At 44.7% G+C, this 26,124-nt stretch overlaps 2 protein-coding genes across 3 annotated transcripts; one reads left to right on the top strand and one right to left on the bottom strand.

Annotated features, from left to right (window-relative positions):
• Positions 1–1,656: 1,656 nt before the first annotated feature.
• Positions 1,657–9,952, top strand: CNIH1 (cornichon family member 1). The gene is made up of 5 exons (XM_074869177.1): positions 1,657–1,857; positions 3,665–3,733; positions 6,980–7,092; positions 8,010–8,153; positions 8,694–9,952. Exons 1-5 carry the CDS (start codon positions 1,777–1,779, stop codon positions 8,719–8,721), a joined length of 435 nt encoding a protein of 144 aa, XP_074725278.1. The 5' UTR covers positions 1,657–1,776; the 3' UTR covers positions 8,722–9,952.
• Positions 9,953–13,717: 3,765 nt separating this feature from the next.
• Positions 13,718–21,728, bottom strand: CDKN3 (cyclin dependent kinase inhibitor 3). 2 transcript variants are annotated; one of them, XM_074865262.1, is made up of 7 exons: positions 21,623–21,728; positions 21,045–21,100; positions 19,459–19,503; positions 17,695–17,917; positions 16,771–16,802; positions 15,304–15,404; positions 13,718–14,008 (listed from the first exon to the last, which is right to left on the bottom strand). In XM_074865262.1, exons 1-7 carry the CDS (start codon positions 21,694–21,696, stop codon positions 13,922–13,924), a joined length of 618 nt encoding a protein of 205 aa, XP_074721363.1. In that variant the 5' UTR covers positions 21,697–21,728; the 3' UTR covers positions 13,718–13,921. The 2 variants fall into 2 exon arrangements, with proteins under 2 accessions (XP_074721363.1, XP_074721361.1); XM_074865260.1 differs by having other exon boundaries at positions 15,304–15,407.
• Positions 21,729–26,124: the final 4,396 nt, after the last annotated feature.

The raw sequence follows: 26,124 nt of genomic DNA on the forward strand, positions 1-26,124 counted from the left end.
GGCTTTGCCCCACCAGGGAGGCGTAAGAGGTCAAAGCAGTGATGGTCACTATATCTGCGTGCCTTTTTAAGTAAATATCTACCTCGAATGGATCAAACTGCTGTTTCCATAATGTGGTGGAAGACCAGCATTCTCCAGTCCTGAGGTCTAACAACATCTCTGCACACACCCTTTGTTTCTTCACCTCCCACAGCTTTCCTGATGCAAATGACCCTCCTGAATGGCTTTAGGAAAAGCCTGAAATGAGGAGTCTGAACACTGTCCAGCAAAGCCCAGTGAAATGGCCTTGGGAATAAGTGTATCTGCACGGCTCGGGGCTACTCGAAGTAAGAAATAAAGTGTGCTAATAAATAAGGCCTAATGAAGCATTAAGTTTGTGGGTGAGTGATTTTATGCTGAAAGATCAACTTTTATCTTCGCAACAGCTGACTTCCTAAAGACCGCACATTTGCTACAGTTTTCCCTCTTATTTTGGTGACGGAAATAAATTTTCTGCTCATCTCTCATTGTGACAATTAATTGTGTGTAAAGCTTTCCGGCAGGTAAAGCTTCCAGCGGTAGGACAAGAGGGAATGCGCCAGGGCAGGGTCAGACTGGCTCTTAGGAAGTATTTCTTTGCAGAAGGGGTTGTTGGGCGTTGGAATGGGCTGCCCAGGGCAGGGGGGGAGTCCCCATCCCTGGAGGGGTTGAAGAGTCGGGTTGACCCAGCGCTGAGGGATCTGGTGGAGTTGGGAACAGTCAGTGTGAGGTTCATGGTTGGACTGGAGGAGCTTCAAGGTCTTTTCCAACTGAGATGGTTCTGTGATTCTGTATCACTAGAAAACATTGTTTACTATTTGGCAGCTGTTAGTTTTATGGAAATCATTACTTACACTGCTCGTCTGGAGGAAATGATTGCAGAAATACTACCCACACTTTCCTTTATTGCAAGGTATCTTTGCTTAAAATGGAAACAACTTTTATATGACCCCGCAGAAGGAAAATATGCGATGTTCTCCTCTTGATAGGTTTTTGTGCTGTTTCCTTTGAGCAGGCTCCACATGGTATCAATTTGGGACTGTACAAACCAGTTACCCCTTCCTCGGGGCACACCCGGCGCACCCTTTTCCAGTATTTCTTCCTAAGGGAAATTTGCTGTCTCCCTTTTCTCCTGCCATAGCTCATACGTACCAGGTCATCCCCTCCAGCACAGCACTACATTTATTGTGATCGCACACCCATCTCCCACATTTTAACCTGAAAAACATTTTATTGCCTAACTTGAACTAATGCCATAAAGAAATGTCTGCTTAGAGAGAATGAAAAAAATCATAAAACGCTGTAATATCAGTGTAGTCATCCTATGCAATGTTAGTCATATTACATGAAAAAGGCGGGTAGAGCGTGGGGGGAGTGTATGTGCACACACACAGAGACAATTTAATTTAATTTTCATTGATTTTTTGCTGTTTCCTTGCTCTTTGGTTCCCGTGGGGTTGCAGAAGTGTACGTGCGTGCCTCATTTCTAGGCCCGGGAGAGCCCCACGCCGTCCGCGGCGTGTCTCACTGTCAATATCAACGTGTGAGAGGGGAAAAAAAATAATTAAAAAATAAAAAACCAAACAGCAAACCCCAACCCACCCCACGAGAAAATGGCGCCCCCGCGCCCTGGCGGCGGTGCCGGCGGGCTCCGGCAGGGGGCGCTGGCCGCGGGGCGGGGCCCGGCCGGTGAATGATCGCTCCCGGCATCCCCCGCGCCGCCCCCGGCCCCGCCGCGGCTCGCCCGGCCCCGCCGCCATGGCCTTCACGTTCGCCGCCTTCTGCTACATGTTGGCGCTGCTGCTCACCGCCGCCCTCATCTTCTTCGCCATCTGGCATGTGAGTGAGGAAGAGGAGGAGGAGGGAGGGCGGCAGGCTTGAGGGGCGGGCTGTCCCGTCCCGCCTCTGCTGCCACCAGGGCTGAGGTGTTGGCCCGGCCGGGAGCGGGTCCTGCCGGTGCGGTCCTTGGCCCTGGCGCTCCCCGGCCCGCTCTGCCGCGCCCGCCCCGGGAGGGGTCCGTCCGTCCGCCCGTCCATCCGCCCGAAGGGGCGGTCCCCGTCTCTGCGCTTGCGGCGGGACGTGCCTTCCCGCTCTTTGTGTCGGTGCCGGCGCAGTTTAAAGACCGGCCGCCGCCACCGAGGCGCGGCTGCCCCTCACCCCGTCCCGCCGCCGGTAACCGCCAGTAGAAGGAAGGCGGGAAAAGCGCGGGGTGTTTGGGGTGGGGAAGAGTCACCACCGAGGCCGGGCTGAGACCGAATGTGAAACCGCGGCCCGGGCAGAGCAGCGGACTGGCTGCTCGGGCGCGGCGTGGGGCGGGGGTCTCCTGTGAGGAACCCCCGAAGGATTTCCCCACAGAGCCCCAGCGTGAGAGCTAGGGGCTCCCGGGGGGGGCTCTCCTCGCTGCCCGGGGGCTGGGGGGGGCGCCCAGCGGCTTCTCCGAAAGGGCCCAGCCGGGGAAATGTTGCGCCGCTTCCCCAGGGCCTTCGTGGAGCTGTGGTGGCAGCTGAGGGATCCCATCTCATCCCGCCTTCATCGCTGCCTTGAAGATGTGGAGATCTGGCAGTGCTTGTCTGGGAATAACGTGGATTTTCAAGTGCTGATATAAGATACATCCATTTCATTAAGAGGTGTTTTAAATGAGTGCAGCCTTTTTAAAATAGCGGTTGAAAATATTTTAGTCTGAAGTCAATCTGGCTTCTTATTTAACAGAAGGAATGAGTTACGTACTACATTCTTTTCATGCTTTATACTGAGACTTAATTTTTGATATTTTTTTCAATTATTAATATTTTCTTGAGAGTTTTCTGTCTTGAGCCTGACACAGGGAGAGCTAGCCAGATAGGAGCTTGCCTTGGATGAGCTGTGAGATACTGCTCCACGCGAGGACGTGAGGAGGATGTTGTTCTTGGCGCTGTTTCAAGCTTCCTAGTTATCCTTAACAAAAACCGTTCCGTACTAATATCAGCCTGTCCTGTAAGCATATCGGGGCTTATCCTGAACATAGATGAACCTCAGACTGATAATAAATTGGTCTTAAGACTTTTTTAATGTTTGGCATGACGTTTGTTCTGTAGACGTGGCTTTTGTTGTATTTCATGCTGCATCTTTGCCTGATTTTTATGGCACGAAAAGGTCAAATATACCTGTTTTTTTATGGATGCACCTTTTGGACATACATGTGGGATCAGGATTTACTTTGATAACGAGACAAAACATTTGTCTGCTTTTAAGATTGCTGTTGCTTTTTCTTCATTAATGAACCCTGTGTCAGGTTCCTGCTGGCAGCCAAGAGTCACTTCTGACATTTGGGGTCAGCGCACTGCGAGTGGGGTTCAGAACTGCTGAAAGGGATGTTGGAAATTTGTTGCTGGTGGGGAGGTAAAAGGGTGGAGTGTGGGCAGAGTCAGAGGTCTCTGAATGCCTGAAGTATCTTCTGCTTTCTTGTCTGTAGAACCTATTTCAAATGTGTCTTACCTGTGGGTTTATGGTATTAGATTTTATTCAGGAGAAATTATGTTCCTGAATAGAGTGGCAGTGGTTGAGTGTTATAGCTCTGTGCCAAAAATGTTACTTTTCATGGAGAAAATACATTGTTGCTCCTGGACTGAAGAATCACAACTGTTTCCTTTTTTTTTTTTTTTTCTAGATTATAGCTTTTGATGAACTGAAGACTGATTACAAGAATCCCATAGATCAATGTAATACACTCAATCCTGTAAGTAGCGTGGCAAATGGTTTTTTTAAATAAATATATGTGAAATGCTTATTTTTGGTGTTACCTTGATATAATCGAACTAGGCAATAGAATTGCATCTGGGTTGACAAAACCTAGCTGTTTGATAAAAGTTCTAGGGAAAATTCTTTGATTCTTTACTTTCAAGTTGAATATTCTGACTGTTATTAATCTGCTGGTGATCTTGTCAGCTGTCGTACTAACATTCTTTCAATCTGCTTTCTACGTTTTCGGCACAAAGACAGTTGAAAAGGTCAAAAAGATTAAAAGAGTCAAAATTGCATTGAAGGTGTGTACTGCTTTTCAGTTTAATGTTTTTAATGCCACTTTCATTTTGTTAGGAACATTTGTAATACTATTAAGCTGTTTTGTTTTAGTGTGCCTGTTCATCTGCTCGTTATTTGTTTGTTGGGGTTTATAACAACTTCATGGATTTCCATATTTTGTGCAAAACAATTTTGCTTGCTTACCCAGTGAAGTGGGGAAAACTGTTACATGCCTGTTATATACGTCCTAATGATCAGCTGAACTTCAGGTAGAAATAAATAGTACTTTTCAAGGAAGATTTATTGAACTCTGAGATTATAGGTGATTTTTAAGCATTGACCACGTAAATTCTGACCTCATTTGAGGCTTTAGGTGGGCATAACGTGGTAGGCGTTATCTTCACTTCTCTGCTTTATGTTCCAGGATCAGGGGCGTATCTTGGTGGCCTCTCTTGGATGCAACTCTGACCCTCCTTGGTTTATGAAAAGAACTTGAGGCAAACTATTTGCTTGCATCTGTAACAGGCCAATAATAAAAGGGATGCTTGTTAAAGAGCATATCGTTTGATACAGCAGGGTTTTGTGCTTTTCTTGTGTTTTTTTACTTTGGCTTGGTGTGCCCAGGCTGAGGTCGAATGCAGGGGCAGCACAGCAGTGCAGCCTGGACTGTAACGTCATTGTGTTTTGAAGAGTTAAGTAAATTATACAAATGAAAAATCAATTTACAGTAGCTGTGGGGTGGGGGAAATGCGTGTTAGACATCCATCACGTAAATTGGCAGCGAGTATTACGGCATGAGGACGGGTGGGGAGGAGAAGAGGTGATAGGCAGAGGACTGCATCTCGGTGAGGTTTGCTGCTCAGATATTGTGCATCTAACAGTTTCCCTTGCTTGGTCTGTTCTACAGCCATTTCTGCTACAGTATGGGGGAAGGCAGATTCTCATTACATTGATGCATTTTGATCTTATCGCAACCTTTGAAGTACTACAATGCGCATGTTTAATGCAAATATTAACCTTCTGTTAACCCACATGCATGTAGTATTTATTTATATGATAGCTTTGTGAATTGAAAATATGAATTAACTTAATATTTGCTGTTCTTGTGAAAGTAGGTTAGCCACTAAAAGTGAAGATAAGATTCAGACTCTTGAGGGGATCCAGTATATGATGCTGGAAAAACACGCTGAAGGGTTGTTTTACTGTATAAAGAATCAAAAATCCTGGTGGGAATTGAGATGCCTCAGTAGAAAGATTAGCCCAAAATAGTAACTGCTTAGTGCACTGTTGATGCCTTTGCTTCCCTGCTCCTATTATAGTAGTATCTCTTCTCAGCAACAAGATTTCTTCCTCCCTCGCTTCTCTGATAAATACCATGGTAGAATATGATGTAGTTAATTTTCCTCTAGGACGGCCAGGGAGGATCAAGTGTGGTAGATTTGAAGGAGACAGGTATTCTGTGGGAGCGGGGTATAATAAGCAAGATAAAAGAAAAATGTGTGTTGAGGTGTGTGTAGGTTTTCAGATCTGGTAAATCTGTCTTGGCAGGCTGCCAAATGCTTTGTGTTTTGGATAGGGTGGTGGTTGTTCTCCTAGAAATGATTGCCAAGTTGTAAATGGTAAGTATACAAAGAAGGATCTGGACCAAAATATTTACTTGAAATATTTCACCTATGACAGCTTATTTTTGTTGATGTTGATGCAAGTCTGCTTTGTTTGATATTCTTCATTTAGAGAAGCAGAATGTTGTAGCAAAGTAGGTGGTGAGGATGTCTGTCTGTTGGTAGTTTTTAGATTTCTAGGAAGATATTTTTGGAGTTTAAAAGAAATGTCTGCTGAGAGAGAATGAAAAAAATTATAAAACACTGGAATGTCAGGGTAGTCATCCTATGCAATGTTAGTCATATTACACAAAAAAAGGCGGGTAGAGCATGGGGGGGTGTATGTGTGCACACACGCAGAGACAATTTAAATCTTTGGGTAGAAATGGAGCATTTTTCATGAGGCCCCGAGGTGAGAAGTCAGAAGCTTACTGGGTTTGCTTCTTTCCAAATTGTGTGATAAAGGAGTAAATGATACTACTTTGGGGTGACTTGTTTTCGAAAACTTTACTCTTGCGGTGGGTGTGAGATTTTGCTGGCTCTTTGCATGCGTTTAATCTATGTATCTCTCCATACGATTCCTATTAATAACACTAACACTACCTGGCATTTCACGCTTTCTGTGATTTCATAGTAAACTGATAATTAGCTCTGTGGGCTTCTGCTGGCCAGCATGATGCGATAAAGCATGCACAGCAGGTCCTTGTGAAGGAACACGAAGCTGGCTAATACGCCCCAGCCGGTACGTGCGTAGCCGCTGCCGTGCCCTCCTGCGCTGCAGGCAGCTCAGCGCGTGTCCGCAGGCCGCCGTGCCTAAACCTCACTGCTGAGTTCGTTTGGTAAAGCTCTGCCTAAGGGATTGCATTTTGGCAATGGTTTGAATCTGAAAAATGATGTATGTGTGAATACCAAAACGAAGCTGTAGAATGGGGAAACACAAAACATCTTTTTGCCTTTATATATTTTTATATATATTTATCTTTCCGTTATATGGAGCATGTTTCCTACTGATATTTCTCTGTTGCATGAGCAGAAATATCTTGATGATCTCTTCTGTTATGAAGGTCACGTATAAAGTGTGGAATCTGTTAACAGTGCACTTGGTTTAATAGAAGTAATTAAAAAAAACTATTGATCTGAGCATTACACTTTATAAATTTTTCTTCTTGGTTCATGAAAATCATGTGAAAACAGCAAGGCATGTACTGCTGGTTGCTGTTTTCACATTCTGCAGTCTTGTTCTTGATAGTGTTGGTTTTAAGAATATTTTTTAAGCAATAGCTTATCTCCAAAATAGATTAAACACCACACATTTTCCTTTGAGTTAATCAGAACTTCTAACTCCTATTTTTCTTTTCCAGCTTGTACTTCCAGAGTACCTCATCCATGCATTCTTCTGTGTTATGTTTCTCTGTGCAGCAGAGTGGCTTACACTGGGTCTCAATATGCCTTTGTTGGCTTATCATATTTGGAGGTAATATTGACGAGTCTGGTATCTCTGTACTCACGTTAATTGCTCCTCATTCTCCCCTTGCAGCGCTTCCTGTTGAGCGTTCTGTGTCTGGCTTTCTGATACCACACTGAGAAAGTTTACGTCATGGCTATAAACCAAAACCCATCACTTTGCTTTCTCTGTCATTTTTATTTGTTTTTCTCTCGTGCTACGCAAGAGCTGGGTTGCGTTGCGTGCGCCTTAAAGGCGGCTGACGCGTCCAAGGCGCGCTGATACCACGGGTTCACGGCGCGGATTGCCAGCGGGAGCGACAATCCCGCTTTCCTCCTACCAGTAAGACCTGGGCACCACCTCTCCTTGTGCTGGTGTTAGTCCCGTGCGGGGAGCTGGTCTGGTTGAAACGTAACCCAGCAAAACCAGCTTCTGCTGCGCGGCTGTATCTGTCAGAGGCGGGGGGGTGGAGGTAGGACGGTTCCTTTAGCTAGTAGCCCGCCTTAAACTACAATTTCAGGATCATTTTGTAGTGAGTATTCCTCCAGCACGGTAGCCAGCATGCGTTTTGTTAGTGAGTAGAGCCTGTAGGTTACGTAGGGTTTTACGTTGGTCTCTTCTCCAGCTTTTCCAACCCTTCCACAAGGAATCCCGTTTTTCACTTTATTTATAAATTTGTCCTATTTCCTTTTGGTGCACCAGAGTTCAGCGTGGTTTAAGGCTGAGGTAAGCTGCCGCGGCACCGTCTGGGAAAGCTCTTCCATAGTTACATCTAGTTGGGAGCTTCGTATTGCTCTCGCAGTTCGCCGTCTCCTACACGGAGCTGATGGGCTTTGCTGGAAGGGGCGCGGTTCCTTGTCTTGGTTCCGGTATTACTGGGGTGTTGGGGGGAGGAACCAACATTTCCCATCACCGTCACCACAAAACTAACTGTGCATCACTTTCAGGTACATGAGTAGACCTGTGATGAGTGGCCCTGGTCTGTATGATCCTACAACCATCATGAATGCAGATATTTTAGCCTATTGCCAGAAAGAAGGATGGTGCAAATTAGCATTCTACCTTCTATCATTTTTTTACTACCTATATGGGTAAGTTTTGTTTTTTTTTTCCTCTGTTTCCCATCTAATCTTCGGTCTGAAATTTTGGCTCAGTGCACAAGAGAAATTTTGTGCGTAAGAATACATATAGTGCCAACTTGCCTGAAAAAGAATCCGCAATCGCCATTTATTCTGTTTTAACACACAAGTCTTAATTTGGTTGTAATGACTATTCTGAATCTCTACACCGTGACTGCAGACTTGAAAGCTCCAAGTTTTTTAATCTTTTAACATAATACAACAACACACGCTGCGCTTCTTCCAGCACAGCCGGAATAGTTCAGGCTGCCAACACGTAGGCATCGTGTCCAGAGGGGACTCTCTGTTAGAACGTTGCTCGGTGTAGTGACAACTGGTTGTTGCATCAGTTCCTGTTGTGCTTTACGATGCCCTTCTGATGGGTTTTGGGTAAAATCTTGTCGCAATCCACGTATCTTGCACAGATTTGCTCCTCAGAATATGCGACTGTGTAATTAAATGTGTAACGCTAATCAAAATGGTGCATCTTAATATTTTTATTTTATTTTCCAGCATGATTTATGTCCTGGTGAGCTCTTAAGAAGACATTCAGCAAGCTTTGTTCCAGTTAAGTGCATGCAAAAGCCACAAAACATGGATTCTTTACAACGAGAACCTCTTACCAAGATTAAATATGGAACCTGATGATCGCATTTGCGTTAGAAAACAATAACCCCTATTTTTAAAATATTTCCACATTTTATACTTGTGGAAAGACTGTTTTCTTATATTTTACTGGGACACTGAAATTAAAGAATTACGTGTAAATTAATGTAAAGGTTACTGGGTTTTGAAAAGTTTTGACTTTGCACTCCATAAGGAACAGCCATAATCTTCAAGCAGGTATTCATTTCTGACTAGCCTTAGTACACTAGGGATTTTCTTTAGGCCGGGCTTTGTAGTGGCTCCTTTGGACTCGCGTATCCCACTCTTAACTCTAAATCAGCTGTGGCTGCCAAGTGCTTGGGAAGGACTGGAGGTGCTGTGTGTTGTACCTGTAGGCGATGTTGGTCTTAAGAGTTGACTTCATGGACACAGTTGAAAAAAATAGGAGCTCTATTTTTGGTTTATTTTATTCTTTTCTATCTGGTTATTCTTTTCCTGTATATGCATGGTTCAGAGACTTGTGTATTTTCACTGTTACCCTTGCTTTAATCTCAAGCGTATGCCATTGTGATAGGAGAAGTTGAATTGTCCACGAAGGAGTGAATTTAAATGATTATTTTTTTTTCTTTTAATGTCTGTTGTTTTATTAACAAATGGACAAACCTACATTTATCAGGCCCAGTGATGAAAATACTCTGGAGTTTGAGTACTGCAGACCTTTTGAAAGCAGAAAGTGAGATTATGAAACTGCCCTGCTGTTCCTTAGTGCAATAAATAAAAAAAAAAAAGAAATCTTAAATTCAGAAACACTTAATTTTACCTGGTGCCTTGTTTTGTTTTTAAATTGAACAGATACTTCCTGTATTCATCTGTTTGTTTTATGATGGATAATTGCATTACCATTTAAAAACAGAACACTGAATCAAGTTATGTCTGGAAAAGGGAAGCTCTGATTTCCTGCTTTTTTTCTTTTTTTATGGGTCTGCAGATAAATAGTAGATGGGGCAGGGGGAAGATGTTTCAGCTAAACCCATAATATTGCATTGTAAATTGTGACTGCGAACAGCTGCTTAATTTAGGAGTAATAATTAGGAATCTTTTTCATTTACCTGTGCTGGAGAATAATGAATAGTTTCTTGAGTTCTAGTAAAACTTTTTTGTATAAACTGTTGATTTGTTCACTGTGGGTCTCTCGGGTGTTAGATGCAATAAAAGTCGTACGAACGGCTGCTCCGGCTGCGCCCAGAAATCCAGACAGTCCGATCCTGGTGTGTCGGGCGGAGGCAAGGCCTGAGGAAAAGGGATGTGAAACAGGGCAGGGAGTGAACATCCCTGCTGGAACAGCGGGAGGATGTGTCTGGAAACCTGCCCATGACACTGCCCTGAGCAGTTGGCCTCTTATGCAGCCCTTGAATAACTTTTCTTCCGTGAATCCAGTTGCTTTTTGGGCGCTTTCGTAGCCCAGGATGGAAGATACCTTGAGACGGTGAGTTCTGCAATGGAGTTGCTCAGTATGTGAAAAATCCTTGTTTAAAAGTTCTGCCAGACTTCATTTGGTGCCTCCAAGCTCTTATTTTTTGAGGCATGTTGGAAGTTTCCCCCTTTCCACCTTATTTATGCTGGGCATGATCAAATAGACCTTCATCCTGTCATCTCTCGAAGCAGAGGAGTGTATTTAATCTCCTCTTGATGGGAATTCCTTCCGTAGCTTTGTGATTATCCTTTCTCCTCCACAAATGTTCCTTTTCTAAGGTGGAGGAGACCAGAACTGTTGTCATCACACAAGATTTGGGTGCCCAGGGGTTTTAGAGTGGTGCTTTTCTGCTCTCTGCTTCTGAATTCCTCCTCTTTTTCTAGCGTGCTGGGGCAACTTCCACTTCTCTTTCCTAAGTAATGACACCTGACAGCTTATTACCATGTCTATAAAATTGTTTTTTTTACATGTGTTTCTTCTTTGCATTTATTGACACTTAATTTCACATGCCATCATTGCTCAACTGTTCAGCACTACAAGATATTTTTTTTTAATTTTTTTTAACCCCTGACCCCAAACATTTGTGGCTGTTGCAGGTGTTATCTCCTGGCCCGTGTTTTCTGTGCCAAGGCCGGGTCCCAGCTCTGCGAGGAGTCCCTCACCCAAACCCCCTTATTCCCATTCTGCCAGTCCTTTCCATTGGTTCTTTGCCGCCAAGAGGATTTTCTTCCTTATGCAATAATAATATTTTGCTTTTAACAGAAGAATTTTTGCAAGGCTTTTTGGAAACTCAGAAATATTTTTATTTCCTGCTGCTTAGCTCCTTCAGAGATGGTGGCAAGATACGACTCCTGCCTGTGGAAGCAAAACTAATTAACCCTTTCTTATATTTGGGTATTTATTAATCTGTTAGGTTAATGAGGCTCACTGGCTCATAGCCCCTAGCTCTCCTTGGCCTTCTCAACAAATCTCATTCCCTTGGTACTTGGGCTGATGTAAGCCCAGTTACACACCAGAATCAACAATGCAGGATTTACTGAGTTCAACTGAAAAAAAACCCTGAAACCCCCTTCCTCTTCTGAACCCCCCCTCCAGCTGTGGAGCAGCTTCAGCCAGGAATATTTAGCAAAATGTTTGCAACTCTTGCACTGTCCTGTCGATGACTGGTTTTACACAGCTAATGTAAAAGTGCACGTCAGTATTCCTGACCAGAGGAACTCAGAGGTGAAAACTGCTGTCGCTTGCCAGTGCAGTTCTGGTGAACTCAAATCCACCACGAACCCCAGAAGCAAAATGCTTATTTGGAGCCTGTCCTGCCCGCTGGGGTTAAGTATGTAAGAACTGAAGAATTAATCTCATTTCAAAGGTCTTTAAACTGTCAAAACACTGCAGAGAAAGGTCACAAGTGCAAGTTAGAAGTTAGAAAGTCCAATGAGAACCCAGCGTGTTGAAGTGTGAGGGCCACCCAGCGGAGTCCTGCAGAGGAAGCTGCTTAGAAACCGGTTTCAGCCTTTTAATTTTTAAAACAAAGTTAATGTCTACCAGCACCGACCCAGCTGCTGGGGGGTGTGAACGTTGTCGTCTGTGCCTGGCATCGGAGTTTTACTGGAATGATCCCTGTGAAAGAAGCAATGCGGGAGGAGAGGCACGTAGATAGAATTGGGGAGTTCCAGGAGGCAAAAGATTATGGAGAAAATAAAAAACGTTTCTCTCTGTCAGCAAGTTTCCTGCTAAACCATCTGATATATACATAGTATCTGAAAACCATCAGCTGCAAGGATTAAGTACTGACGAAGGGCCAGACAGGCACTTTTTGTGTATTTCTGTTTGAGTGCCAGGGAAGGAACAACACACATTTTGAGCAGACTGTTTTCTGTAAGTGATTCCATGCTGTGGAAACTGGAAGAGTTCCTGTTGTCTGCCCTAGGGGTGGAGAAGGGAATGGCAGTAAAAGCTAATGAAATACAATCTGTGGAAATCACCTTTAAACATGCATCCAAGTGTCTGGGTTCCAACAAGGAACCTGCTAAGAGGAGTCTATAAATTTTAAAATTAGCAAAGCAGTGAGTTTGACTTCAGCTCAAAACCACCTGTGCTGTGGTAGAGCCTCATGTTACAACTTCTGACTTGAAAAGTTACTGAAGCTTTATTAAAATATACCCTGAGCATCTGTGTCATTGTCGACAACAGGGAAGCGCAGGGAGGTGACCCTTGGGGTGCTGGTACCACACAGGCAACCAGCTGCATTCTTGAAGCTCTTGGGGTGGAAAAAAGCACTGGGAGAATTAACTGTGAGGAAAGGGCAGCCAGGATGCTGACACAGGAGGCTGACACTTGGCTGCCAGCAACTGCACGTGACTTCAGGCCAGAGGCAGCAGCTCCTCGACTCCAGTGGTAGGTGTCACAGCATGGGTGACATGGGCTTTGTTCAGAGCCCAAACCTCCTCCCAGGGCCTCGGAGCACACCCGGGCACTGAGGCAGATGAACATGACTCCTCAGGATAGAACAGAACTAGTTTAAATATTTTCTTGAGGAGCCTGTTCCTCTTCTCTGGTCTTTAGGAGTGGAATATAGTTAAACAGGAGGGATGTCGACTGTTACAGGCACGTTGCTGTGAGATTGTCCCCAGCCCACACCTGATTTACTTTATTTACTATTAGCTATTTACTTTCTCTAGTGTTAGCATGCAGAAGTGCTGGGCCAGAATGTCACCCACACAGCTACTGCACGGTGTTTCTTCCTACCATAACCGGATTAAAAAACCCCCACCCACTTGGTTCATCACAGATTTTCAGTGTAAAAACCTCATTTTGCAATGAGGGGTCTGATTCCTAAACATCCCTGGATACACTAAGAGCAGCACTGTGACATTTTAAAACAAGTTCTTACTAGTTCATAAGGGGTGAGCGCTCCAGGAAAATTTTCATGCTTGACTTTCCTTTGGTTTAAAACTAGAGCTGAGGGGATTTTTTTTAAACAGCTCCAGTGATGTAATTTTTATCCAGCTACGTTATCCCAGCATGATTATCTTACAAAGGCAGTAGAGAAGGAGTTATCCTTCACTTCTCCCCTTTTCCTTCCCCTGCACGCTGGCGCAGAAGCCAGCCTCTGGGGACTAGGAGTCTGCGCTTAGCTGGGAGGAGTTACAGGCTATTCTGCTTCCTCGCAGAGGCTCGTCCCAATTCTCAGGCTACGTAGAACAAAGTCAAACTGAAATTCTGCTGCTGCTCTGGCAGCCCGGCCTCCTTTCTGCTTGGTACGTTCCCTGGAGCAGCCCATAGCATGGCAACGTGGAAACACCAGTGCAGCAGCTCAGCGGCAGCAGCCGCGTGTGCTGTCAGTACCGAGTGATGTTAAATGTGAGGTAGATGTTGTTTAAGAGTCATTATTATATGGAAAAAAAAGCTCATTAGGCATGCAGGCCGCTGGCAGAACAGTAACAAACACAAATACACGTAGTTTTAAGGCAGTGAGTATTAAAGACTCCTAAATAGAGAAAGATGCTGCACGTCCCGTAGGATTTCCTTCCCCCACCCCAAAATTTACACCAAAATTTGGAAGTGAGGAACTGTGTCACACAGGCAAGTAGTGAGGAGAAACTGTGAAGGGCAGGAACGAGGTGTCTGCTGTAGCCACAAAGATACACCATGCTGGTATTCGTTATCGTGATACCGATCTTAATATTGTATCCTTTGTCGCCAGATGTGCAGCCAGGTTCTCTCGGAAGTCGTGGAGGTAATTGTATTGCTGAAAAAGCACAACCAGACCTGGAATGAGTGCTCGATGCTTTAAGAAAAGGCATTACCCATCTTAAAAAGCTGTTTGATACCCCAAGGTGAAAACTGCACCCTCTAGTCTGTTTATTTGGTCTTGTACTTACTCCAACTCCTCTGGAATTTTTCACCATCAGACATGGATTACGTGGATCCCGGCTGGGCTCCTGTGGTTCCTCAGAAAGGGCCCACAGGAGCTCAAGGTAACACAAAACGTGGCCCTCAGTAGGTGGGAGCTTCACGTCAGAATTCAGAGCTTTACGTGGGTCACCAGGAACATTACTCTCTCCATAACGAGCCCATGACGCAGAACACAGCCTTTAGCTAGTATGATGTCGTACAACAGTTTATAGTAACAGTTTTTAGGTCAGTTCATACATCACATGGAGTATTAATTATGCAAGTGTTCAAAATGCAATAAAAAGGTTGGTCAGCAGAGGCTGAAGGACAGATCACCCATCCCAAGTGGCCGCCAGGGCGTTCAATTATAACACTTGTCCATATCCTTCCCCGCCTCGTCAGCCAGGGATGCAAGCTGCTCCCCACGTGCCCTCTTGGTTTGTGAGAAATTGATTTTCAACAAGTAGTTTAAACAAAATTTGCCTTCCAGAGAGGCTTAGAGCTAGCAAAGAGACAGTCTTTAGGAAACAATTTCTCCTCAGAAACTACTATTTTGTAAACTTTTTAAATGTCAGCTCCTCTTTCCTGTACACAGAACTGTTCTAAGAGCATAACATCTAGGACTCCTATCAACAGAAGTATGTACACAGAGGAGCTAAAAATCCCATCAAAAGAAAAATCCATTATTTTCAGCAACTTCAGCTGTAGGTTTTAACACTAGTGCTAGGGATACTTCTTAAAAGAAGACTGCCAGTACACTGATGTGATAGCCACAGAAGATGAACGTGGCTAGCTGGGTTAGGAAGATGGAAAACCAAGGCAGAAAAGCCAAGCAGATGCCCAAGTTGAGGAGAACATGAGTGACAGAAAAAGGGACAGTGAGTGATGAGCAGGGATAAGGGAGGAGAAAGCAGCAAGTTACTAATGATGGTGAAGAGCAGACAGGAGAACAGCTGCTGAACTCAGTAGAGGCAGAACAAGGCAGAATCAGCATGAGAGCAGAGAGCTAAAAGCAGCTCAAACCCAAGAGAGCAGCAGCTGTGAAGCATCACAGAAAGCCAGAAAGATCCCTTTGGGAACTGGAGGTGAGGACTGTCCGAGCTCTCTGCTCTGTTTCGACATGTGTATTACCTGCCGTAGCCTCATTACCTTGACGGTCTGTATTGCTCCAGATCCTCTCAAGTTTCTGAGGCTCTCGATCGCTTCCTGAGGTGTCAGCGCATCCGAAAGCTGAAGCAGGAGACACGCAGCTACTGGAAGGGAAAGGTATACACACGTGTGTGCTACTGAGCACCTCCTGCTGTACGCAGTACCACTTTTGCACAGTCATAAGTTTCTTCCGTCAAAACCCCTCCAGCAAAACTCAGCCTCGTCGTATCAGGGTCACAGATCTGGCGGATCTTTTGCTGAACACTATTTGTTGGCACTGGCCCCACCTGCCTGCTGCTCCAGCCCGAGCCTGCGGGCTTTGGAAACAGGTGAAAATCCTCCCACTTTTTTCCTCCCGGCCTTTCTAGCAGCATTCAGGAGGCAAATTCTAAAGTCTTTCCAAGAACAAGTCCCAGTTAAATCCTCTTTGTGCCTTCTAACCACATCTGCTTTTTTGGCAATCTCACCACTCATCCCTTTTGGGGCACACACAACAACAAACACCCCTGAAAGCTTTAGGAGGAACACTGGGCTGAAGAGAGATGCAGAGGAACAGGTTCATCTCCTTTTCTTGAGGAGATGTTCAGGGAAAAGGGGAAAGTGCAATCCCATCAGTCAGATGAGACTAAAATTTGCCGTGAAAACAGAGAAAGTAAGAGAGAACTTTCTATCAGTCTCACTGAAAGACTGACCCTGCCTGACCTCCATCCCCTCACCTACATTCTCAGAGCTGTACCATGACATAGAATCATCTCAGTTGGAAAAGACCTTGAAGCTCCTCCAGTCCAACCATGAACCTCACACTGACCGTTCTCAACTCCACCAGATCCCTCAGCGCTGGGTCAACCCGACTCTTCAACCCCTCCAGGGATGGGGACTCCCCCCCTGCCCTGGGCAGCCCATTCCAACGCCCAACAACCCCTTCTGCAAAGAAATACTTCCTAAGAGCCAGTCTGACCCTGCCCTGGCGCAGCTTGAGGCCATTCCCTCTTGTCCTGGCGCTTGTTCCTTGGCTCAAGAGACTCATCCCCCCTCTCTGCACCCTCCTTTCAGGTAGCTGTAGAGGGCCATGAGGTCTCCCCTCAGCCTCCTCTTCTCCAGACTAAACCCCCCCAGTTCCCTCAGCCGCTCCCCATCAGACCTGTGCTCCAGACCCTGCACCAGCTCCGTTGCCCTTCTCTGGACACGCTCGAGTCATTCAATGTCCTTTTTGGAGTGAGGGGCCCAAAACTGAACCCAGGAATCGAGGTGCGGCCTCACCAGTGCCGAGTCCAGGGGTAATATCCCTTCCCTGTCCCATACTCCTGTCACTCATCACAAACAGTTTCTGTACAGGCAGCTGACATCACTACCATTTGACAACACCTTTCCCAAGAATCCCCCTCTTTCAGACAGTGCTGTCTCATGACAACAGGTCTGTAGGATGGGTTAGTTAATCAGGCAGAGAAGGGGAAGGCAACTGCTTACTGAGACATGAACGTCCAAGGCCGCCGTAACAGCTGAAAGAGAAGAGAAGGTTTGGCTGTAACAAGCTGCAACACCCAGAGCCCCCTCAATATGTAAATATACAGACACAATTCTTGCCTTAATATAACCAAGAGGAGCAGTGGCACAAAAAAAGTTAGAATAAGAATTTCTATAGAAATACCTACAAGGCTTATCTCCCATTTATTCTTCAGACCTTAAGTAGTGTCTTTCTAAAGAAACTGCAATTTCAAAGTTCCCCTTCATTCGTGGTAACGGTTTCAAAGGCACAAGAGGACAGAAAAGAGCATGAGGACGGACAATCTCAATTTTCTTTAAACCCTACTCCAGCTTAAGGCTTTGATGATAGTTGTGAGCTAATGACAGCAGCAGGGACTCAGAGAATGTCTGTGCAGAGAGCTGTCAGCAGCACCATTCCGGGGACATGGCACTTGGAAAGCTCTTCCCCTCTACCCTGAGCTCAGCTACAAGTGTCTACAGAAATTACTTTAAACCAGTTTCACGCAATTTAAGAGTGAATTTTGAACTGCTGGAACCCACCGAGTCCCTGATAAACAGCCCCAGGGTGTGTTACCCTCTGACAACAGCTGCTTTAGCTTACAACTCGTACTGTACACCCGATACCCAGCTGGGCTAGCAGCAAGGAGCCCTATGGTGCCATCCGACACACGCTTTGAAGCGCTTGCTGGATGGAGCAAGGGGAAACGGGAGATTCAAATCTTACAAAGGACAGGCTAGCTCCAAAAGGGTGCAGGAGGAGAAACAAGCAGCTTTTCACAGCTTGAACTAACCCTAAAGAATGCAATTGGCATTTGACAGGATTCTGTTGCAGCTGGTCATGCATTTGGAGAGAAGACAGTATCTTTTACAGGAATGTGAGGTGAAAGGGAGGCAACCAGGACCTACTGTATGATTGTTTTCCGGTTACTTTCCAGGCAGCTTCTGAGCTCTTCTAGAATTTTGCAGCACTTGGCAATGTCAGGAGCGTTCCCGTCAGGAATAGGATAGTGGTGCACACAGATCCCATGCTGTTGGTAGGCGTCTATAAGGTTTGGTACTCGGTATTTTAAGAGCTCTCCTCTGGTACAAAGCACGAATACATCCCGGGTCCCATAGTTCTTTAGTTCCTCTGCCAACAGATTAAGACACTTGCAAATAAACCAAAGCCTATCAAGCTTAAGGATAAACAGAGAAGCTACTTGGTACTGATTCACGTGTTTAATCTTTGAGGTTAAGACACCAGGTGATAGCAATTTTGCTTTGAGCAGCATTTACGTCTACTGAGTCCCTCCTGCACTTGCCTTCAGGTAACCTATGAGGGGAATTTTCTCAGTTCAGAGTCTCGAGACAAGCCTCCCTAGAAAGCACATCAGCACCCAGAACAGTCTGTTAACGGCTGCCAGCATTAGCCCGATTCAGTCCCATCTCTAGCCATGACTATTTCCAAACACTGTGGGCTTCTGCTATTAATCTCTACTTTGCTGGTGTTTACAGATGAATACTAGGATCAAATCTTTACATGATTTCATCTGTTCTATTCCAATCTCTATTTTCTCTGGGAAGAGGAAATTACAAGTGTCCTGGTTTTGGCTGGGATAGAGTTAATTTTCTTCCCAGTAGCTGGTACGGTTCTGTGTTTTGGATTTAGTGTGAGAATAATGTTGATAACACACTGATGTTTTAGCTGTTGCTAAGTAGTCAAGGATTTTTCGGTTTCCCATGCTCTGCCAGTGAGGAGGTGCACAAGAAGCTGGGAGGGAGCGTGGCCAGGAGAGCTGACCCGAACTAGCCAAAGGGCTATTCCATACCCTGGGATGTCACACTCGGGACAGAAACTGGGGGGAGCTGGCTGGGGGTGGGTTGCTGCTGGGAGACTGGCTGGGCATCGGTCAGCGGGTGGTGAGCAATTTTGTTGCATATCACTTGTCTTTTCTTGGGCTTTATTTCTTTTTTTTTTTATTAGCTTCCTTTTCATCATAAATATTATTTTAGTTACGAAACCATTCTCATCTCAACACACAAGTTTTATTTTTTTTCTTTCTGATTCTTCTCCCAGTCCCACTGGGAGGGGAGAGGAGCGAGCGAGCGGCTGCGTGGTGCTTAGCTGCTGGCTGGTGTTAAACCAGGACACAAGTTTGTAATTCATCTTGATGGCAGCTGCTCTGAAGATGCCTTCTCCTGCACACAACTTAGCAGACCTTGTGGTTACTGTGAAAGATACACAGAGGCCTGTATAGCTCCAGCCTGGAAATACCCTGACTACTTATTGAGTATTTGGTAGAGAAACCACCAAGTGGCACCGCACACTTGAAAGCGATACCGTGTACTCATAACGTGACTGTGCCAAGATATTTGCTGCATCTCCAAGCACAGTGTTGCCAAAACTCAGAAAGACATTGCTGTCAGACATACCAAGACTTTGTAAAGAGCTGCCGTGCATTCTAACACTGTGGCATGTACACGGACAACTACAGCATCCATCATAAAAGTATAAATCAACCACCACTGTTTTAGACACCTGGTGTCTGGAGCCTTATACCCAGATTAAACAGCAACTCCAACAATCTCCAGGCTAAAACAAAATAAACCTCTAACTTCTCAGTAACTAATGCTTCCAGTTTACCTGCACGTTGTTCATGGAAGTGAGAGGCACTTGTACTTGAGACTCACCTATATCTTTCTGAAGATTTCTTCTAACATCCTTAAACCTGCAACCTAAAACAAGTCATGAAGGACAATTACCACTCCAGGTAAGTGACCTTTACAGAATGGCTGCTACAGCTGAAGAACAGAGCACAGCCTCCCACCAAGACCAAACAAAGCAACAAAGCTACACCCCAAATAAAACACAGTTCTTATTTTTTGCAAATAGATCGTTAGCACAGAAAACAGTTTAAACACCATTATCTCCTTAATACTGTAATAGGATTAAAAATAATCTGCCCAAGATTTTAAGCTTCTATGCATTTTCCAGATGAAAAGTTTTTGATATTATAAATCAGGGTGCAGCTTAAACCCCCCTCCACAAATCACACAAAAACCCCCCCACCAAACCAAATAAAACGGCTGGATAGAGAACACTTAAGAGTTATCTGACTGACTGACAGGAAAGTAAGTTCCCTGTTCACTAATACTCAGCACAAATCACATTAAAAATCCTCCTTACTATTAAATTTTCAGCATATTGCCACTTCCACTTTTTCCTCATATCATGCTACCAGGGCATTTTTGTAACCCCTACAGAATACCACGCTGCGATATTCATAGATATTGTTTGGTTTGTGAGATGCAACTGCTCAAAATATTTACACTGCGTCCTCCCTCTGTCTCCCCTCCTTGACTCACAAGGCACACAACCTTTCTGCCTGCCCTGACAACAGTCAGGATTGGGCATTGAAACACCTTTTGAATGCCTGACAGCAGAATCCTGCAGACCAAGAGCAGGATTGGCAGGGCTACAACTGGAGATTATCATTTGAAGATTAAATAGCTATTACCTGAACTGCTCAGGTAGCTAAAAAACATATGCAGCAATTTTTTGGCATATCTACATTCACTGGCTTTCAAGCATTAGTGGGATTTTCATCAGCACTGGCCATCATCCACTTCCAGATACCTTAAATTCAAATATTATTCAACATTTGTTTTCTAGTTCTTCAGTATGGTATTAGCCCCAAGCTTGTACTTCTCAGCATTGGCTAATGGAAACTGATTAACTGCTTTAAATGAAGAAGGGAAAGTTCACACTGTCATCACCAGCAGTTCCATCTCTTCTGTGACCAAAGGAGATTCACCGTGGCTGCAGTTTTGGTACTTAAAAATTACAGTAAAAGTGTGTATGTTTATTTTTATATCATGGCCATGGTAGTGCAACCCAGTCACTAAGGGAGAGCAGTACAGAACTGTCAGCACAGCAAGTGAATGTAATTTGAGCCCAATATATCTTTTAAAGGAATTAATTATTTGTCAAAGCAGTCTTGCTTCACTGTTGTTAACTTGTTATAAATAGTAAGCCAGGCTAAAAAGCCAAATATTTTAACTGACAATGTAAGAGAGCCACTATTTTCTTACCACTCTGCCATATGATCTTGCATTAAGGTATTCTCTAGATTAGTTTTGGTACTTCTGAAACAATTATTCCAGTAGTACAAAACGAGTCACCCCACCCAGTAAACGCAACACAGAATTTTGGGGTACAAGGTATTACCTCTCTTCAGCTTCAAATATGTCTGCAAATTTCAGTGAATGCTTCTTACCTGGGAGGGAACATAATCCCAGGAACTGAGAAGAGTAGACAGGAGACAAAGACAACCTATCAGAAAATAAAAAACCAGAACATTTTGATTATCTGAATAGAGATAACTCACTTCTAGACATTCCTTTTCTGCGGGACTATGAGAAGAGTTACCTACCTATAATTAAATTTTAAGAATAAAATGGAAGTATTCCAGTGTTATTTCTGCAACATCAGCCAAGGGAATCGCACGTTTGGCAGTGTACTTCATCACATACCCCTGCCCAGGAGGAGGAGGAGAGAAAGTGTTGATAAACCCCCCCCCCGTTAGCATCCGAGACATTTGGGCCAGCACGACCGACAGTGACTGGCAAACGCTTCCAAAAGTGGCCTGGCCCCACATCCCCTGACAGGTCGCCAGCATTAACTTAATCCCTTGTCAGGGGCACCCTCAGGCCAACCACAACCTCTGTCCTCCCTCCGGCAGGTCACCAGAGCCCGGCACGGGTTTCCCTCAGGAAAAGCCTCCCGTTTGGCACGACAGGGATTTAATGCAAACTCCCGAGTAGGTGCTGAGGGAAAAAGGCGGGCGCGTCTCACCAGGAGAGGGGGAGCGGCTTCAGGTCCTCCTCAGCGGCGTCTTCGTCAGAGGAGTCAAAGCCGCCCGCTTGCATCGTGCAGGGCTGCGGCGGGAGGGGAGCGAGGAACTCCCCCGGGGAACGGAGCCCACGGAGCCCGCTCAGCCCACTCAGCTGAGGGCCCGGCCCCGCACCGCTGCCGGTTTGAACCGTCCCCGCCCACCCGAGCCATCTCATTGGCCGAGTCCTTCCCTCCCTTCGCCCAATGGGAAGCTGCCGAACGCCGGAGGCGAGGAAAGCATCCCACAGCTTCACGAGAGGAACATTTTGATTGGTGGACAGCGAAGGAGAGGCGGGCTTAAAAAAAAATAAAGCTGGCGGCGGCGGTCTTTGATTGGCTGAGGCGGTGTGGCGGGAAGGGGCTGTGGCTCGAGCCCAGGTGGCTGGTGGGGGTAGGGCTCTGTGAGGGCTCTGTGAGGGGCCGGGCGGCTGCGCGGGCGGCTCCCCCTTCCCTTAATTCCTTTTTAAAGCCGGCTTCGCGTGTCCAATGGAGAAGTGGGTGGATGAGGCTTTCATTAGTCTATAGTGAATTGCTTTCAAATTGTTTCAGCCCTTTTTACTCGGGGCGCTGTTCCTGAGCGAAATGTGGTGCTGGGAAGTACCAGGCGAACATGGAGTACTCCTCAGGCTACCGCAGCTCTGGCCATTCCTCTGTGGTGGTCTTATATCTGCTGTGGTGTGTCTAGTGCAGATGGGGTGGGATGGAAAAGTTGAAGGGAAGGGAAGGGCCCTTCCTGAAAAGGGGGCCTCTTGGGGTTAAAAATCTGCATCCACACAGGCTGTGAGTAAGACATGGAGACAGATGTGAGCCTTTCCTCACAGTGCATGCAAGAGCAGGAATGTGCTCGAGTTTATTGGGTTGGAGTGCAGTTTGGTGGCCCTTTTTGGCATTAGCGTGGGTTTTGTGTGTGGCTGTGCCTTCATGGGTGCAGGGGAGTATTTGGGGGGCTCCCAGGTGCCCTGCAGAGGTTTTGGGTGGTCAGTTCTGGGTGCTGAGAAAACAGAACTGTCTAAAAGCAGAAAATGAGTAACACTTGCTCTTTTAAACCATGAACTTAACGTCAAATATTCTGGCAGCAGTAAGACATCTATCTAGCTTTTGTGACTGTCCAGACCTCAGATGTGCTCTTAGCGTTGCTGCTTAGCAGCTGACTCACAACTCCATGCAGAAGGAAAGCTGAAGGTGGCTGTAGTGTACACTCTTGTGAGATCTCGTGGAAAATTCAGACTTAAAACAATTAGGTGTGTTCACGTCCTCCTCTCATTATGGCCCCCTTTTCTAATATTCTGTGCAAATATGTTTTATGGATATTGCATGGAGTTTTTATCTTAGCCTAACTAACATGAAAGATGGCTCTAGGGGAAAAAAAAATATTCTGGATGCATGGTTTTTAAGAGCTAGGCTGTTGCCCATGCTTAGGGTGTTTAAGTAGACCTATTTTTGTAGCATTTCTGGTTTATCATGCCAGTAACTCTGGCTGTTAATTAATAGGAAGAAATGCATAAACTGATAGTGTGGAATTTTGGTTTTAAGAATTATATTAAGGCATTTCTACAGTCTGGGTTTAGCCACGTGGAGAACTAAGTTGTGAAGGAGGCAGGCATGAACAGTAACTTTTGACATCGATCTAGAGATTAACGTATCGTCACGGAGACTTTCAAAGATGTTTGAAGCCGGAAGAATGGCTGTGTACAAATTCCTTAAGTGGTTTGGGTTTGGTGGGATTCCGATTAGTGCCAGTGCAAGATCACCAGGTGTGGAGATTTTAGATTTATTTCTATATTAGTACATTAGTTCCACAGCTGGAGGTTTTAATGAAACCTACCTGAGAAGGATTGTAGAAGCAGATTGGTTGGTATTGCAGGGTTTACGGTAGGTTCAGGGAATGAAGAAACGTGATGAGAGCATCAAGGAGAAGACCGGTTTATTAAAACCCAGAATATGATAGCAGATGTACAAAAATTACATTACTGAGCATAATGGAGAATTGAAACAATGCATATGTTGCTGACTAAGATGAGCAATGAGAAGAAATACATCCTAAGAACTGAGACAACATGAGCCGCTGTAACTGCAAACATCATTTTAGTAACTCCTACAGCCACTGCACAAGGGAACAGGTATGTTGTTTGCTTCTGTTCAGTGTCTTTTTAGCTCTGGTCCCCTTAGAGATTATGTGCAACACTTGTACTGTTTGACATAGATGTGAAATCTGCCCTGTTTTTTTCCCCATGATTGATTTTGCCTATTCATGTGAAAGGTATTGCAGGCTTTAACTCTGAGGATTATATCTTTATGGAATCAGCGACATGAGACTGATAAATACAAAAAGATAATAGTGACGATAATGCTCCTGGTTGTTCTTTGAAAAGATCAAAGGAATTCTCTGGAGTTTGGGTGCCTTCACGTGGTAGAAATCAGTATGGTATTGCATGGAGTCTAAAATGGTAATAACAGCTGGTAATGCCAAGGAGTCTGCAACATGTGAGGCTGGAGCTTGGGGTCTGTTGTGGCAGAAATGAATAGGTATAGTATGTAAGTGTGAAATCTGATGTAAATGTAGGAAAAAGGTTGGAAAAAATACCCTGAAACCAAACCTGAGGAGGTCCTGTTAGATTCCTTGTTACCCAGGCATCTTGAAGCGTTAAATGACAAATATTATGTTTATTAGCTTGACTACCTGTTAGGGTTGTCTGTTCATTTCTTAAACTGAGCTGTTGCCCAGCACATCAAGTTGTAATATGCTAAAGCCTCTAGATCAGCTTGTTTGTGGTAAATTTTATGGGAAAGACTCAGATGAGTCGGTCTGCGTGAAAGTGTCCTTTTGGCATATAAAAAGGAACGTCTGAACATCAAGGCTTTACCTTCTGGAAAATGTTTTCAGTTTATAGCTTGAAGTCTGTGCAAAGTGAAGAAAAATAGTCATGGGCATTGGCTGAAATACATAGTTTGGAAGATTTATTTAATTGGTGAGAGAGGGTGGTGAAGAAGGTACAGTTTAACCAGAATTTTAGTTGGGCTTTTAGATAAATGGTTGGGCCAGGAACTGCTGTCTACAAATAAGTAATTGGAGGGTCTAAAAAAGATGGAGCCAGACTATTCTTAGAGCTGTATAGCAGAAAGAGACAACAGACAGCAGTTAGAAAATGGGAAGTCTCTACCTCATATAAGAAAATAATTGCATACAGTGAATGTTGACAACAATAAGAATTTGAGTGCTAAGTTTGTGCTTACATGGTAGCTGCTAGGGGTTATGTTTTTTTGGTTGGCTTTGTTTTTGAGAGGAATAATAGTGCTACATGACATAAGCCACTTATGCCTCTAATGCAATAATAAATACTGTCCCGGAGATATTAAAATTAATTTACAGTGAGGGGGCTCAAACAGTGAGATTTTCCAAGGAGCCCTATGTCCCAGGCTTTAAACACATGTATGCAGAATGGGTTTGTGGTCTGGCAGCAAAATCTGTATACAAAATTTGTAATGTAGGAAAATGATGTATGAAAATCCAGACAGGTCTGGTGGGTTAGCTAAGAATTTTCTCATGGACCCAGTTGTGACTCCTGTCCGAACCTGTCTGGGTTTCAGGTCATTTTTATGTCTCATTTCTCAGCAGTCAAGCTCTTGCAAGCCAGCTGGCTTTCAAATGTTACTCTGGTTACACCTGGCTCTCATGTCTACGTGCCCTAAACCAGAGTGAAGATCTTTACACCCTGAGTTTGTAACTTGTTACACCGATAAAGTGTTAAAATTCCGAAATGCCAGACAAAACGTGGTTTTGCTGTCCCTGGGCCAGGGGAAGAGCCGTCATCCCTGGGGACAGTGGAGTGGTTCGTATCTTCTCTCTGCTATTCTGCACTCAGGTTTCCCAGACAAAATAAATAATAGATTCACTTCAGGTAAAAGCCTGGGAGTGCACTAGTGTGTGTGCAGTGGAGACAGCCAGGGACTAGTGTGAAACAGAGTGAATGAACCTGATGGTGTATAGTCTTAGCACGTATCTTGTTCAAAGATAAATCTTTAACAAACAAACTAAAAGATAAACCTTTAACAAACTATGCTCTTTTCCTTCAAGGAGCTGAAATGAGAACCAAAATGTTCAAAGCATCAAAATAATTTGAAGGTCTTTGGTAACTGATTATTCCAAACAACCATATGTAATGCCAAAGACTTGTTAGTCACCTCTCATTTCATATCTCGGTTTCTGGAAGTTGCGTTTTAGTAAGACTAATTAATACATGTAGTGTTCCAAGAGATGCACTAATGTCTTTGGGAGCACTCCACTAGTGATATCACCAGAAGATCCCATGGGGCATCATTTCAACTTTTCAGACTGTTGGTTTTGGAGGGAAAAAAATAATAGGTGGAACAGAGTTTCAAAATTTTCAAGCATCTTCTCTTCCCCTCCCCTTCACTTTCAATTGCATGTTTGTAGAAAAATAAACCACTACATTATAAGCTTC

This window comes from Strix uralensis, chromosome 4 (assembly GCF_047716275.1).
Source record: "Strix uralensis isolate ZFMK-TIS-50842 chromosome 4, bStrUra1, whole genome shotgun sequence".
In the NCBI taxonomy this organism is placed as follows: Eukaryota; Metazoa; Chordata; class Aves; order Strigiformes; family Strigidae; genus Strix; species Strix uralensis.

Excerpts from the sequence above, each read along its gene's own strand:
- CDKN3 (XM_074865260.1), bottom strand. The coding sequence starts at position 21,696 with ATGCAAGCGGGCGGCTTTGACTCCTCTGACGAAGACGCCGCTGAGGAG. Across the intron at positions 17,918-19,458 it reads AAATCTTCAGAAAGATATAG|AGGAACTAAAGAACTATGGG; the intron begins GTGAGTCTCAAG and ends ATCTGTTGGCAG. Across the intron at positions 15,408-16,770 it reads CCTTGGACGTTCATGTCTCA|TAGCTGCGTGTCTCCTGCTT; the intron begins GTAAGCAGTTGC and ends TTTCCCTTCCAG.
- CNIH1 (XM_074869177.1), top strand. The coding sequence starts at position 1,777 with ATGGCCTTCACGTTCGCCGCCTTCTGCTACATGTTGGCGCTGCTGCTC. Across the intron at positions 3,734-6,979 it reads AATGTAATACACTCAATCCT|CTTGTACTTCCAGAGTACCT; the intron begins GTAAGTAGCGTG and ends TTTCTTTTCCAG. Across the intron at positions 8,154-8,693 it reads TTTTTTTACTACCTATATGG|CATGATTTATGTCCTGGTGA; the intron begins GTAAGTTTTGTT and ends TTTATTTTCCAG.